At 38.1% G+C, this 16,163-nt stretch overlaps 1 protein-coding gene across 5 annotated transcripts in view; it reads left to right on the top strand.

The window, feature by feature from the left end:
• EHBP1 (EH domain binding protein 1) overlaps nucleotides 1-16,163 on the top strand; it is an 807,334-nt gene that overhangs the window by 405,419 nt on the left and 385,752 nt on the right. For all 5 annotated transcript variants that reach the window (XM_029593675.1, XM_029593673.1, XM_029593671.1 and 2 more), the window contains 3 exons: nucleotides 2,582-2,760; nucleotides 3,361-3,409; nucleotides 11,671-12,582. In XM_029593675.1, coding sequence (XP_029449535.1) covers nucleotides 2,582-2,760; nucleotides 3,361-3,409; nucleotides 11,671-12,582 — 1,140 coding nt within the window. The remainder of the gene's footprint in view (nucleotides 1-2,581; nucleotides 2,761-3,360; nucleotides 3,410-11,670; nucleotides 12,583-16,163) is intronic.

Genomic DNA, 16,163 nt, shown 5'->3' with positions numbered 1-16,163 from the left:
CAGCTGGCGGCGAAAGCGGCTTCCAGCAGCCCCTGCCAGCGAAGGTGGATGAATGGACGCCCGTACGCCTGGATGAATGCACGCCCGCCAGCGAAGGTGAGTGAATGAATGCACACCCGTACGCGCCAGCGGGCGTGCATTGATCCAGGTGGGAGCCGGCGGGCATGCATTCATTCACTCACCTTTGCCGGCGGGCGTGCATTCATCCAGGCGGAGGGAGCTGGCAGCGAAAGCGGCTTCCAGCAGCTCCCGCCGGCGGTGAATGAATGCACGCCTGTGTACGCCTGTGCAATTTGGGCGCTCAAGGCGTGACGTCATGACGTTTGACGTCACGGCGTGTGACGCCAAACATCGTGACATCACGCCTTGAGCGACCAAATTGCACGCACAGGCACACATTCATTCACCTTCGCCGGCGGGGGCTGCTGGAAGCCGCTTTCGCTGCCGGCTGCCCCCAGGAGGCAGGGGAGCCGCGGTGCGTGCCTCGGGAGGAGGAGAGAGAGAGAGGACTGTTCAAAGAAAATTCACATGCAGTAAGTTTACTTTTATTACACTTTATTCACTTTTGTTTTAATTTTCGCCCTGCGCCTTGCTTCGGGAGGGGGGGAGAGAGGACTCGCAATCCCCCCTGGTACCTGTCATTTCAAACGACAGGTACCAGCGCACCCAGGATACTGTATAGGTGCTGTATAGTGCTCTGTACAGTAAAATGGATTGCGCGGGCCTAACGCTTCACGGACGCTTCTTGGACGCGGCTTGCATTTACATGCTATTTAAATACAGTATAGAGTGGTAGGTGATCCGAACTGTGCGTGTGGCAAACGCGGGTGCGGCCGGCACTAACGCACCTCTTCCTACCGCTCCTTACTGTACCGGCTTGTAAAAGAGTAAACATACAACATAAAATACAATAAACAAAACCATAAACCAAAAAAAATGTAAAAACAATAAAACATAAAATTCCTTATACAGGTTTAAGTTTATTTTAAGATTTATTTTTACAAGATTTTTTTCAATGGACATTTGCTGTTAAAGTATCTTTTTTTAAAATTAGTGTAGTTTTACAACCTTTTAGAAATTAGTACTGGGAAGATGGATACTGCCCAGTAACAATTTCAAATTTCAGCTAAAACTGGATTTATGTTAAAGGTGACAACCAGTAGCCAAAAGCTCCATGATGCCTGGATGTAGTTGGTCTCTGCTTCCTACAGAAATATCCAGCGCCAGAAAGAAAAGGAAACTGATGCATATCACCATCAGCTAGGACCAACTGTGACTCTGCTAGTCTCAAGGGAGCTTTTAATTGCCATGCATTAGCTTTCTTAGGGGGTCATTCACTAAAGCTTTATCGCATGCATTAGGGCCCTTTTTGCATACGATATAATGCTAATTAGGTGGAGAGGAGGAGTCGGGGCGGGGGGAGGGAGGAGTCGGCGGTGTCTTTGCTGCTGGCAATAACGTTACCAACGTTATTGTTGGCAGTAGCAAGCCGAATAGCACCACCTTTCACAGTGGCGCTATTCAGTGCGAAAGCTGGCAGTGAAGAAACCATGGTGGTGCGAAGGCTGTGGGCTTTTGCAGGCCCGCCCCCCCTTTTCTCCCTCACCCCTGTTTTCGCTGGATTCATCATTCTGCGATGAATGATGAATCCAGGCCTTAGGGACCAGTTTCTTTGATTTTATATATATATATATATATATATATATATATATATATATACTGCTAAGAAGAAAACATTTTGTCTGCCTGTTTTATTCAATTTCTATATATGTTCCCTTTTTTTTCACAGGAAGTAGACTTATATAAATCTGTAATTTTCTTAAACTTTTTGTCAACCAAATGGAGTTGTAATTTTATTTTTATTTATTCTCCCATATGTCTTATTCCTTTTATTATTAGAAAACATGCTACATTATAGCTGCTGTTTCTGTATGTTTGTATTATGTTTTTATATTTATTTTCTGTATTCTGCTTAGTGTGTGTTATTGTTTTAACAAATTAATCTGGTTATTTGTATTAACAAAAAAATGTTGAGCAATAAAATCAAATCTCTCTCAATTCTTTAGTTAAGGTGTAAAACCTATTTTTGGATCCTCACGCATAGTGTGCAACGTAACTTTAATCTATGTTGCTATGTTGTGTAATAGGAGAGTAAAACTTCTAGTAAACTTTGACCCTGATGTGGCTTCTTTTTGATCCAGTCAAAAGATCTTCTTCATGAAAAGTGAAAGGGATATTTTTACATGACTACATTTTGGAAAAGCTTTCTAAGGGTGTGCACAGACTGGGGGATAGAATATCTGAAGTATTTAAGTGCTTTAACCTAATGCTTCCTTCAGTACAGTTCTCAGCCTGTTCTTAGTTGCAAGTTTAGAATCCTGCATAGCCACATACTTCAGAGGCAGATGCCAAAGGCTAAAGCTGAAGATAATAACTTGAAATGTGTGTCTCTTGTAGGTTATAGTCATTGTAAATTGACAGCTTTGAAGGACCTTAAATGACATCAAAGGAGGCAGATCAGCTAGTTAGGTTAATTAATGTTAATTTTCATCATTGAAAAAAATGTTATTTTTTTTTTCAGCCAAGCCCAATACCAAGTCCTATTTTGGGGAGAAAGCCAAATGCTAGCCAGTCACTACTTGTGTGGTGCAAAGAAGTTACAAAAAACTACAGAGGAGTAAAAATCACTAATTTCACCACATCATGGAGAAACGGTTTAGCCTTTTGTGCAATATTACATCATTTTAGACCCGACCTAATGTAAGTAGCAGTCTTTCAGACTTTCCATTCAGGCCTTATATACAAACCTGAAAAGTAATTAGTGTGTATGCTGAAATATTTCATGAGCTGTTGTGGGGGTCTCTTAAGGACATCACGCTCCTTCAGTAAAGAAATTTACAAATGCCAAAGTTCAATGATCAGTCTAGTTATTTTCTCTCAATCATTCTTCTTTCCCATTATCCTTAAACTGATTTGCTTTTTCTCTTAATCTTATAAAAAAAAACTTTGATTATGAAAATTGTATTGGTGTTAAAATAAGATGAATCAAATGTGCCCGTAGCTCTTTCTATGTTGACAAGAAGGGATTATCACACAATAAATTTGGTTGTCAGAGCTGGTCTCTGGTTTTTGCCTTAACTTTTTTTTTTTTTTTTAAGATGAAAAGCTTCAGGCTACAAAATAAATAATCTCTGATATATATTCGTTTATTTATTCTTTAATTTTCCAGACTATTTGTCTTGCTGATTGAATTGCTATGAAATTACAAATTACTGTATTATATATGTCAATGTTTTAGATTTAGCTTGTTTTAAAACTACTGTTTTTATAAAATGTATGATGTACCATTTTCTCCATCAGCGACTACAAGTTCCTGAATCCGCAAGATATTAAGGAGAACAACAAAAAGGTAAGAACTGCCAGTGAGGGAAAAAAATCATAGTCTGAATTTTGGCCTTACTATAGGTTTTTATTCATTTTTTGAAAGTAAAGTCATAACTACTATTCAGCCTTCTGCTGTTTAAATTGAATACCTTATTGACTCCAATTTGTCATGGCCTTTAAAAATCATAAAATGTGCTGGTTTGGCATTAGTTTAATATTTTTATTTTCTGCATTCACAGTAATTCATTTATTCTGTAACTCATGTACATATATGTATATGTGAACAGTAAATACAGAATGCCATTAAAGCACAGAGTGAGAAAATATTTGTACCTAGTGAAGCAGTAGTGACCATAGAATATAGTATTTTCCAAAAAGCAAAAATTAGTATATCCACTGGAGGTCACTATTCCCTTAAGAGGGACCACACATTTTCTGTCTATAAAATGATAGTTATGACTTGTTTGCTTTACAAAATTATACTGAAGAAAATGGGAAAATAAAATATCATGTCATCACATTATCTTTTGCCTGCTGTATGAACTTTTTCCCCAGAGGGAATTTAACTTTGTTCACTGTCATTTTATTTTCTTTGAGCAAGAGTAGCCCTGCTGCCAATCAAGGGCTTCATAAGGTTGAAGTGCTGCTTTAAATAACTTCTAGGAAACATTATATGAAGTTACTTGTGTTTTTAGAATTCTGAGGCCTCCCCATGGAACCTAGGATGCAGTATTCCAATATTTGGCTAAGCCTTCCTTGATGATGTTACTTGGTTGATGACATTGCAAGTTTGTCAAATAGCAGCCTGAAACATTGAGATAATTAAAGTAAAAAGCCAAAAAAAATGGAAAGTTATGGCAGATAATGGCTTTGTACTGTATAATGAAATGTTAAAGCAAAGCTGAGACTTTTATTGACAAAGCAGGGGACCTTCCTGCCATGATCTGCTTTTCTATTTGTATTATTTCTTTTTTTAACTGAAGATTATAAGCACTTAGAAACCAGTAAGTGAGTCACTGCTATTCTGAAACTTTGATACGCTGAAATATGCTTCTGCATCACAATGGCAGTTCCTTCATTATGTTATTAAAAAAGCTACAGCTACCAACCTTTTACATAATCTCATATATTTTAGATTGAAAATTTTTTTTATAAGTATATGTTTATGTAAGAGGGAAGAGTATATTCTGATTGTCATTTATTTATTTATTTATTTAGAATTTTTATATAACCGACATTCCTGTAAAGAATACATATCACACCGGTTTACATTGAAACAGAACTTTCGCTGGGGGGCGATACATTAAACAATGAACATTAGCATATTATAACATTCAAACATTTGGAAACAAGGAACAATTACAACCGCAAGCAGCTTCAACGCAGAATTAATATAAAAATAACATGAAATAAGAATAAAATAAATATAAATGCATTATATTTAATAACATGTTTCATTATACAGTTGGAATTCAGCAGCTCTCAGGTTGACAAATAATGCCCATACTATATTGTTAATTGTTTCTTTTGATAAGTAGAGTTCAATCTCACAAATTGATCAACAACACATTTACAGGGTCATTCATCAAACCGCGATGTGGCCTTATCGCGTGCAATAGGGCCTTATCACGTGCGATACCGCCCTACTACACGTGATACCGGCCACATCATGTTGGTACAATTCAAATTAGGGGAAAGAGAGGAGTGTGGGCGGGGTTATGTCCTGGCAGGATTGCGGGTGATAATGTTTCACACAGGCATCATGGAGCTGGTAGAACCGCGGGAAATAACTATACCTTTTCCTGTGGCGCTATGGGGCGAAAGTGCAGCCCAGCCACTACAGCGGCAGGTGAAAACGCAGTGCCATTATGCGGCTGGCTGCACAATTTCACTCCCCCGCCCCTTTTTCTTTAGCATGGCTCATCATTCTGCTATAATGAATCTAGGCCTTAATTTGGTATTCAACATATTTTTAAACAAGATGCCATTCATATGTAGTTTTAAAATGATAGTTTAAAGAGTGCATGAGACAGTGAAAGATGGAAGAACTCTAACAGAAGACCTGGTCACAAGGAAAATGAAATTTGCTGATCATGTACTTGGATATTCTGGTGTCAAATTAGCTAATTTAGTCCTAGAAGAAATGATAGAGGCAAAACAGAGAGCAGTCTGGAATAATGACACTGAAAAATAATCAAGATTTGGAAACATGGATAAATTAAAGCAAAAAGATAATGTAAAGGGAAAAATAATGGTTACCTGTTAGTTGACAGTTTAGTCACATTACTTATTTGGTAGGGAAAGGAGAATGGTATTCAGAGAAGAGAGGGGGGCACAGGAGAATGGCAGTGAGGCATAAAGGTTTTAGCATGGTGTTTAAAACTAAGCAACTTTTTTTCATATTTATCTCATTTTTTTAAACAATTATTTCTACCTTCTAGGTTACCCAATCTTCCTGAGGCTAGAGTATCTATGGTGCAAATCATGGCCAAAAACAAGATTAATTGAATTCCCCCACCATGTTCTGTTCCCTGAATTCATTTCTGAATTCATTTCTGAATTTTGCTACTAGATGCCTCTATAAAAGTGGAATTCACAGTATGTTGACTTGCAAGCACCTTGATTGTTACACCAGGCCTACCACTCTATAGAAAAGAGCATGGTCTGAGGAGCAGCTATCTTACATGATGGCACACAGTATACTAAACTAGGCTTCCCTATTAGGAATTATATAAAATAAATTCCAACTATATGAATATAATGTGGAAACTGAATTTGTTTTCTTCAGAGTTTTACATCTACCCTGTTAATTTAAGCTATTAAGACTCATCATGCTAATTGTATTGGCACCACTATGAAAGTCAGTTTTCACTGAAGTTTCCAATGAAATGTTAATAAAATTTTGAAGAGCACAAAAAGTCTTTGCATTTAAGATGACATAAGCTAAAAGAAACCCACTTATTATAAGTTAGAATATTGATGAAATTGTTGTAATAGATATGTATATTTAATAAAAGCTGGTATGTGTGTGTGATGCTCTCATAAAAGGAGTCTGGTTTAAGAAATTCTCTTTGATCCCTATCAATTTTTGAACTAGTTGCCAAGCAAACAGATAACCATACTGCCAGATAGCAGCTCAAAGCCCCGGTTTCCTTTCTCTTCAAGTTGTTGAAAAGAGCTCTCCACAAGCAATCCTACCTGCACAGGGGAATTAAGGCTGGTGGGAAGGGGCTGGTGACCCATTCTGGTGATGTAAGGAAATGAGCTGCTGATGAGAGGACATTGAGACAGATTTGGGGGGGGGGGGGGGGAACAAAATTAATACTTAGGTGGGGAGGAGCTAGGACCAAATAACAGGTCGGGGAATTGGGGTGGGGGGAGGCAGTGAGGAGGATGATTGGGGCATGGTGGGGTGACACTAAGGGAGAGTGGATTGAGAAGGGGAGAAGTAACTGAGAATTGAGCCAGTGGAATGGGAAAGCAATGGAGATTGAGCAGAGATACACAAAATTTAAAGAATTGTATGTACAACATGGCACACATGTTTCCAGTCTTTAGAGGGAATGGACTACATGTGTACTACATAGTAAAATTTTCAAACTCTCAAATATTTTCTTTTATGATGGGCATTCCTCTAGTATGTGTTAATTTGTGTGTGCATCTACATACATTTTATAGGTAGATGTATACACATGTAGACATACTACCATTACTACTTATTTTTAAAGTGCTACTAGATATATGCTGTGCTTCTCCAGTACATATAATTAACAGTCCCTACTGCATGAATCTTACAGTCTAGTCAAGACACATATGACAAAGAAGAGTCTGTGGGAAGTGTATTTATAGTTGAGAACTGGTTAGGATTTAAAAGCAGTCTCAAAAAGATAAGCAGATATTGACAGACATACACACACACATAGATAGATATAGATATATAGATATATATGAACTATGGAGCATTACAATTATGGGATTGTATAAAGACCAGTAAAGTTTAAGTAAATACACACACACTTATATAGACTGCATGTGTACAACTATGTGTGTGTATATATATTTAAACTTTACTGGTCTTTATACAGTACTATAGTGGCATTGTCCCATAGTTCAGATGATTATAGGAATGAATGGCATTTGCTCAGAGAGGTAACAGCAATACTTACCAGCTACTCAGTTGGTGCCATTGTAGTGAACTGTGGCAGGATCGTAGGTCCATCAGCATGATACTCAGGCAGATGCACACTGTACCAGGCAAACTGTGGAAAAAAGACCTGGGGCCTGAGCTTTGCTTTCCTCTGTCACTAAGGCACTGAGCTCTGCTAGGACTGATTTGCAGTTGGAAATTAGAGTTGGCTAACTAGCCAAAACCTGTAGTCTTGAATCTGCACTACAGAATTTTCATCTTTCCTCTCCTCTCCTCTCCTCTGCTAAGTGCTCCAGAGAAAGGCAACCAAAATAGTGTGGAATCTGCACTAAAAGACAGACAAGATGAGATGTGAGGACTTAAATATGCCTACCCGAGAGGAGAGGAAAGACAGGAGTATATGATACAGACTTTTAAGTACCTGAAAATAATTCATAATGCAGAAGAATCAAACGTTTTCAAATGGAAAGAAAGCTGTAAGAACCAGGGGTCTTGATAGGAAGCTCCAAGGGAGCAGTCTAAGGAACAATTATCAGGAAATACTTTTTCATAGACAAGGCGGTGGATGCCTGGAATACCCTCCTGGAAAAGGTGGTGAGAGCAAGAATGGTAATGGAATTCAAAAGGTCCTGGGATAAACACAGGTGATACCAAGTGGCGAGAGGAAGAAAATAAAGAACTGAAGTAACCAATGATAATTTTAATGTAACATTTCTGCATGGGGTAACTTACAGGGAGTAGCAGTTCCAACCTACACCTTGTTGGGGAGACTGGATGGACCTTTTTGGTATCTATCCGCTATCATTTACTTTGTTACTATGCATACAGCTTTCTAGGGCAGTACTGTACTAATTTGATTACTCATTTAATGCAAATCATATTCCAGAAATTATTAATCACCTCGAACATTATGATTGATGGAAAATAATGTCAGTATTTCTGCTAAGGAATTATTTGTGTGCTGTTATGTTTGACAATTCCAGCAATTTTTTGATGAAGCGTATTTTTCCTATTCAACATTTCTAATTAATAAAGCTATGCTGCTAATCTTGAACAAACTGTTGTGCAGTCAGTAACATTTTTGTTTGAATATATAAAAAATTCTAGAAAATATGCCATGGTATCATCAGCAGTGCAACTGTTTGTTCCCTTATGATTGCATGATTTGAGATTACTTTCTCAATTGTACAGAGAACTGTATGACATTTAATATCACATTACATAGTGCTTTTGTTGCACTGTTTTAGCTTCAAATTTAGCTTCAAAGGACAGCTCAAAAGCTTAAAAGAGTGCTACCACAGATTTTTAAAGAATAATAGAGTAAGTGAACACTAATCACCATAACAGGTTATAATTGTGGAGACTTATGTGATTTAAAAATCAGTCCCTTTTTAAAGTGTTTTATATATGATGCTGCAGTAGGTGAGAGCCTGGCATCTGGTATTACTGCATGAATCTAGTTCCTACATTTTTCTTCTCATATCCTTCCACCACACTGATGTAGCCTGATCTGTAGCCCTAGAGAGGAGCTGCATTTCTGGACTGTAATAAGCATTGGCAAGTAAAACTTATAAGAAAACAAGATAGATTTTTTATATAGATGTTTCCAAAATTATCACCTTTCAATTCAGCTGATTAGTGTTTGTTTACAGTAATTTCATCTAAAATATGTAATCAGTCTTCTTTCAGGCATAGCTGAAGGATATTAAAACTAATAAATTAGCAACTAGAGAGATAGGTGAATTGTAAAACCATTGCGATGGCTTAAGAGTTTAAAGATCCGGTGATGTAGTGATGACATTTTTTGGAAGGCTTGCTTTGTGTGTTTTTTGGGGTATTTATTTTTACTATAGTTTCTCTTGTTGATAGTAGTTAATTTAACTTGTCTCATTAATGCCTACTATTAAGAAAATGTATTATTTTGGTTGTGCTGTTTTTTCTTTCATCACTTTGCAACCTCTTGCCTGACAGCTACATTGAGTATCTCAGTTACTTCCTGCAGATTTATTTCATGGCTTCACACAATTCTGTCTGATAACCTCATGTGCCCTTGGTTGGAATGAATGCAGTCCTGGGAACAATGCTTGTTTACATATTCTATGCAGATGCATAACGCATTTGACAATTGCTCTTCCTAACCAATTAAAATAACATTCCTTATGAATACATAAACTAGTTTTATGTAAGTAGTTTTCTCTCTCTTTTTTTTTTTTTTTTAACTGACTCATATTTCTGTGTGACCACACTATAAGAATAAAGGCCAGTTTGTATAGATGCCATTTAAGTGCCTGACCCTCCTTGTTAAAAGTGAAAAAAAAATTAGTGCAATTATGAGCATAATTGCATCTTGAAATGACCTTTTATACATAGAAAAACATTACCTGACGCTATCACTCTTCTCCCCCAAACTAATCACTGTCCAGATCAGTGAGTGTTGCCGAATAAATAGGTATTTCCCAGTGACATCCGATCTTGACCAATATGTCAGTGTGTTGTATAATTGGGAAATGTTTAGAATACTGCCTGTGGTGCTTTTGTTGATAGACTGCAATTGATGTCCGTCAATCAACTTGTCAAATTATATGAGGGGAAAAAAAAGACTTTAATTTCTCTAAATTAAAACAAGCAAAACAACAAACAAGCTTAAACTAGCACAAACTTTTTCTGCTTTGGACCTATGGCAGAAGTTCTTAGTGAACTGAACCCTAAATATTTGTTTGTTTTTTTAATTAATAACAAAAGATTAACCTTATATAATATAGAAAGAAAAAAATGGTAAAAGCCACATACCTAACTATACCTGTAAAGCACACAGCTGGGCCTTTTAAGGGTTTGTTTCAACACAATACAGTTTTAAAAGGTCACTTCAGGATACTAATAATTAATTGTAAATTGAGAAACTGCTTTGGTTCATCAGAACCAGAAAAACTTGATGAACTGGAATTATTTAAATGGCCAATACAAATAAAAGAATAAAACCTTTGCACACTTTACTGTGCTGTGCATAATACTTTGCTTTTATATGTATGACTGAAGAAAAAGTATTAAAAAAATTTCTAACAAAATATCTACTTAAGAAATAATGTGCTTATATAAGAAATATTTATATTTGCTGTAAGGTAATCTTAAGTGTGGCTTTTTGATTATCTTGGCTGTAAATTTTTCATTTGCACAAATCTCTGCAATTACATGGGTAGTGGAAAAGAGAAGATTCATTGAGAATGATGAAGCCCAGAATGGATTGGTGTAGTATTTCCTTATATCTTAGGTCCTTATCTTAAAACCCATCCTTTTTTTAAAATACTTTATGTACTTGCGTTGCTTTACTCATATCTTATTTTTTTAGGTAGAATCGTTTAATTTATAAATAGATTTGTTTAAAAAAAACTTGAAACTTCTTTTCAGGTCTTTCTTTATAGGTTTATCTTTATTCTTGCAGTTGATTGCATTGTAATTGTTTGCTTTGTTACAACATGTTTGCATTGCAAGGTTTCAAGATTTCTTAAGACTGGAGGAGAGTGTGTTTACATGTATTTGTGAGCTCTTGAGATACTTGATAAGAATAGGTAATACTTGTATTCATTACTATGTGTCTAAGGCACAGAGCTACTGCTGGTACATTCTTATAAAGTAAACTAAAACCCCTCACCCACTGGTGAAATGAAGCTTCAGAGCCTCATGGCCTTCTTATGAGTAACCACACAGACATGGTTCATTGGTTCTTCTTTTTTATTTCCTATACAGGTTCATTTTTTTGCAAACCAGCTTTCATGCATTGCTTTCTACCAACTTATTTTCAAAACTGTGTTATGAACTTAATGCAGGTTTATTTTCCATTTAAAGTGATAATCAGTATTTACAGCCAGCTATTTAAACTGCCATTATTTTTGTACACAGTGAGTACTTACAAATCCATGTCAGTGGTTACTGTCATGCAATTAAAATGAATAGAAATATGCTGATAAAAATCCATACCTTTTAATTTCTATACATTGTCAATAAAAATGTTCTTATAACACTTGGGATTTTAGTTGTGTGTATGTGTGTATGAACATATGGCATTAAAATGTTCTAGATCTGATTTATGACACACAACATTTCTGTGTACTAATACTTCCTTTTTTTTTTTTTTTTTTAAGGCTTATGATGGGTTTGCCAATATAGGAATTTCACGATTGCTGGAACCTTCTGATATGGTTTTGTTAGCAATTCCTGACAAATTGACAGTAATGACTTATCTTTATCAAATTAGGGCACATTTCAGTGGCCAGGAACTGAATGTGGTTCAGATTGAAGCAAATAGCAGTAAAAGCACATATAAAGTGGGAAACTTTGAGACTGACACAAATAGTTCCATTGATCAGGATAAGTTCTATGCAGAGCTTAATGAACTGAACCGGGAGCCAGAAATGCAGCAAGCTAATAGTGGTTTGGCAGACTTTGTTTCTCAGGATGACTCTTTATTTATAAATGACAGTGGTATGGGAGAATCAGAAAGTGAGCATCAGACTCCTGATGATCATCTAAGCCCAAGCACAGCTTCTCCCTCTCGCAGAACTAAAAGTGACATTCACCCACAAAAATCTCATCAAAGCTCCTGCAGAAATTTTGGATCTGAAGATGCTAGGAAGAGCAACATCACAGACAAGGCACAAGCATCACCATTGTTGGGGAAAAAGAAACTGTTGAAAGCAGACACTTTAGACTTAAGTGATTTGTCTCATGTCAGTGATGAAAGAGAAGATGCATCTCCAACAGTTCCACGTGAAGACACTGACAGTCAGAGTCACAAGAGTTTAAATAGTACTATTAATTACTTGGAGCAAGAAAAACGGGCGCATTCACAAGTCACAGAGAGCAGAAGTCCAGATACCAGTTCACCTGTCAAAAAGCCAAATATGTCTCCCACTTATAACCTTGGACCCTCTTATAGCAGGGATGCAGATCTTGCAATGAAAAAACACATTTCTCTGCAGCAGACAGACACTAACGTTGACTCTGACTCTAGGTCTGCATTAAATCACACAGATCAGCTGGCAAAAACTTCACAGGTAAGAAACTTGAGTGCTCTTTGATGAAGTTGAGATAGTATTGAAGCTAGATTCCATGTTCTACCTGATCAAATCATAGTATGTCATAACTATAACAATGCACGCAAGCAAAAAATAAGTATCAAGAAAAATTGTTATAAATGACCATCATAAACACGTTAAGGGACTGCATTAAATGCCCTTAATGACACTCTCGACCAGCGGGTGGGGTGTAATCATCAGTCATTAATAATGAAGAGTTTCTGTAAGCATAAGTCTTTATAATATAGATAATGCCACAATAATGTTTTTTTTTTTTTTTAAGTTTTTGAAATGTACATAAAATAGTGTGAAACATTTATCTATGAAAGCTGTGTTGGTGGTAAACTGTCAAACTGCTAATAAAATACATTGTATGGTTGCCTGATGACCTTTAACAGATGTAGAGAAACCAGTCCAATAGTTGTCGCCTGGGTTTAAAGCCCCGATACCGAACTGAAGCCTTATTGAGGTAAAAATCTAAAGTCCAATGCATCGAGCTTTGGATTTTTACCATAGTATGGCTTCAGTTCGATATCCGAACTATAATCACAGATGACAACTATTGGACTGGTTTCTCTACACATGTTAAAGGTCATCAGGCAATATTACAATTTATTTTTATAGCAGTTTGGCAGTTTCCCACCAGAGCAGCTTTCATAGATAAGTCTTTCATACTACTTTTATAAGCATCTCAAATGTATTTGGAGGGATTTCATGTTAAGTATAGAACTTAAGTGAATGATATTTAAGATTTTAAGTTAATTTCATGAAGAAAGTATTATAGCAGCAGTGCCAATTAATATACTCAAATGTGAATGAATTCAAGTGAGGCTTAATGTGATCTCTTCTCACTCATCTATAAGGTTTTCATTTCGTTATCCTAAAGTTAGTAGAAAAATACTTTCAATAATAATACTTTCAATAATAATAATACTTTCAATAAAAATACTTTCAATAATAATAATAATAAGGGATCCAGTTTGTAGCTCTTTTTTAATGCTTGTGTTCTAGAATATAAGTTGCCTGTAGATATTTTATATGTTCTAGACAAATACAGATAGTGGCATTTTAGCCCCAGAACAAATGGGACTTATCAGGAATTAAAATACGCTCTAAAAAAGAAATAAAAAGCCAGTTCCAGAAAATAGAGAACATTTTTCATGACTAAGTAAAGAGATTTTCCTTACTTTTTGGATATTTCTGATGTAGCTGCTTTAATTTATTGACCTGTGCAAGACCTTCTTTTTGTCAATACTTTAGAATCTATTGTGTGTAATGTTAGTAGGTGCAGTGAAAAATGTCTTTTATAGAAATACTGTTCTGTGCAATTCTAGTGAACATTCAAAATTAGAGGATTCTGATAATTCATGTTGTAGGACAGATATGCACAACCCTGTCCTTGAGAGCCACAAACGGGCCTGATTTTTAAGATATTTGCATTTCTCACAGGACAAGCAGGATGGTAGTCCTCACATATGGGTGACATCACAGAATGGAGCCCAATCACGGAACACTTTTGTCAAAGTTTCTAGAACTTTGACTGGCCCCTACTGGGCATGCCCAGCATGGCACCAACCCTGCAGCCAGCAGGGGTCCCTCTTCAGTCTTCTTTTTTCCGTGCAGCAGTAGCCACGTGGTTAAGGAGCTCTGCAAGGATTCCTGACAGGAATTTTCCTCATGGAATTATTAAAAGTTAAATTGCCCCACAGGGGTCCCTCCATAAACTTTTTCAGTCTGCGGTACTCCGGTAAGTTTTTACCCGTTTTCCGTCGATTACAGTCGAGTTTGGCCCTCGCGGCCTACTGGCCGTCGACTGTACCGTGGCTCGATTTTTTTCTATGGCCATGGCGTCGGGGTTCCTTCAGTGCCCGGACTGTACTCGAACCATGTCCATTACAGACCCTCATAAAGTCTGTGTAATGTGTCTTGGACGAGAGCACGATGTCTTGACCTGCACCAAATGTGTCCTAATGACACCAAAAGGTCGCAAGGCCAGAATGGAGAAGATGGGACTTCTCTTCCGTGCTCAAACCCCAACACCGTCCAATGCATCGACGTCATCTAAACTGGCAACGTCAATGTCGCGCCAGCATCAACCACTGATCGGTGACCATCCAGCATCGACAACTTCTCGGCCTTCGACACCTTCTTCTCCCCCTTGGGACCGAGGGGATCGTAAAGAGAAACATCGCCACCGGCATCGAAAGTCTCGGACCATCAAGGGAGCGAAACCATCGACCTCGCCATCATCCGAGCTGCCGTTGAAGAAACCCCATCCAGTAAAGGCACCGACCTTTTCGGTGACCGGTCACTGAGGCACTCCTTGCCCGACAGGGCATCGGGAGCCGCAACTCCGCCTTTAACGGTGGTCCCTTCGGCTATGCCTCTGCCTCCTTCTGTTCCGGAGCTGGGGCTGCTTGCTCCAAGTCTCCGAGAGGAACTGGACCGGATGGTTCAGGAGGCCATCGACAAGGTGATGCACCGACTCTAGGTTCCCCCGGCACAGACATCAGTACCAATAGTGGAACCGGATACTGACCCGATTCCAGCAGCCTTGGCACCGCTGCTATTGAGAATGGAAGTGCTTATAGCCGCTTTTCCACCAATGGACCCCAGGTCACCGATGGCTCCGGTGCCCTCCCCGCTTACTTTATCATCGGGAGGAGAAACACTGTTCCGCATTCCTCCATCAGGAGTTCTGCCTCAGCCATCGAGATCGGTGCCGATACCTCCATCGGCGCTATCGAGTCATCCACTGATGCCCTCGATGCCTGCACCAGGGCCTTCATTGCTTTCATCGGTGCCCCCGGTTATTCCTTCGATGCCTTCGGAGCCTAAACCGGGACCTTCAGGTATCCAACTCCCCCATCCCTCTCCAGTTCCTAGAGGGACAGGTGCTGACCCTTATGATACCTTATAATACGCATTCGACACAGTTAACCACAACTGTCTCATTGACAGATTAACCGACATCGGCATCAAAAACACAGCCTTAAACTGGTTTAAATCCTTCCTCCAGAACAGATATTACAGTCAAGATCAACAGCAAAGAATCTTTTCCATTCAGTTCCACCCTCGGAGTCCCTCAAGGCTCGTCATTATCACCAACATTATTTAACATCTATCTACTCCCGCTTTGTAAACTCCTCTCCGAGCTCAAATTAAAACATTACGTGAATGCAGACGATGTCCAAATCCTCCTACTGATAATAGATTCTCTGGACAGTACTTTACGTCGTTGGAACACCTATCTATGCTCCATTAATAACCTCCTTTCAAATCTTAACCTGATTCTCAACACAAACAAGACCGAACTCCTCTTAATCACACAGGATGGTAACTTTTCTCTAAACAACCTACCCCCTACAATGCTCCCAACCATCTCTCCCAAAGTCAGAAACCCAGGGGTAGTCATGGACACTCAATTGAGCTTCACAGGCTTCATTAACAACACAATAAAGGAGTGCTACTTCAAACTTCAAGTATTAAAAAGACTAAGATCCCTCCTTCATTTTCAAGATTTCAGGTCTGTCTTACAAGCGATCATTTTTTCAAAAATC

Source organism: Rhinatrema bivittatum, chromosome 3, assembly GCF_901001135.1.
Source record: "Rhinatrema bivittatum chromosome 3, aRhiBiv1.1, whole genome shotgun sequence".
Taxonomy (NCBI): Eukaryota; Metazoa; Chordata; class Amphibia; order Gymnophiona; family Rhinatrematidae; genus Rhinatrema; species Rhinatrema bivittatum.
This window is presented reverse-complemented; position numbering and strand designations above follow the sequence as displayed.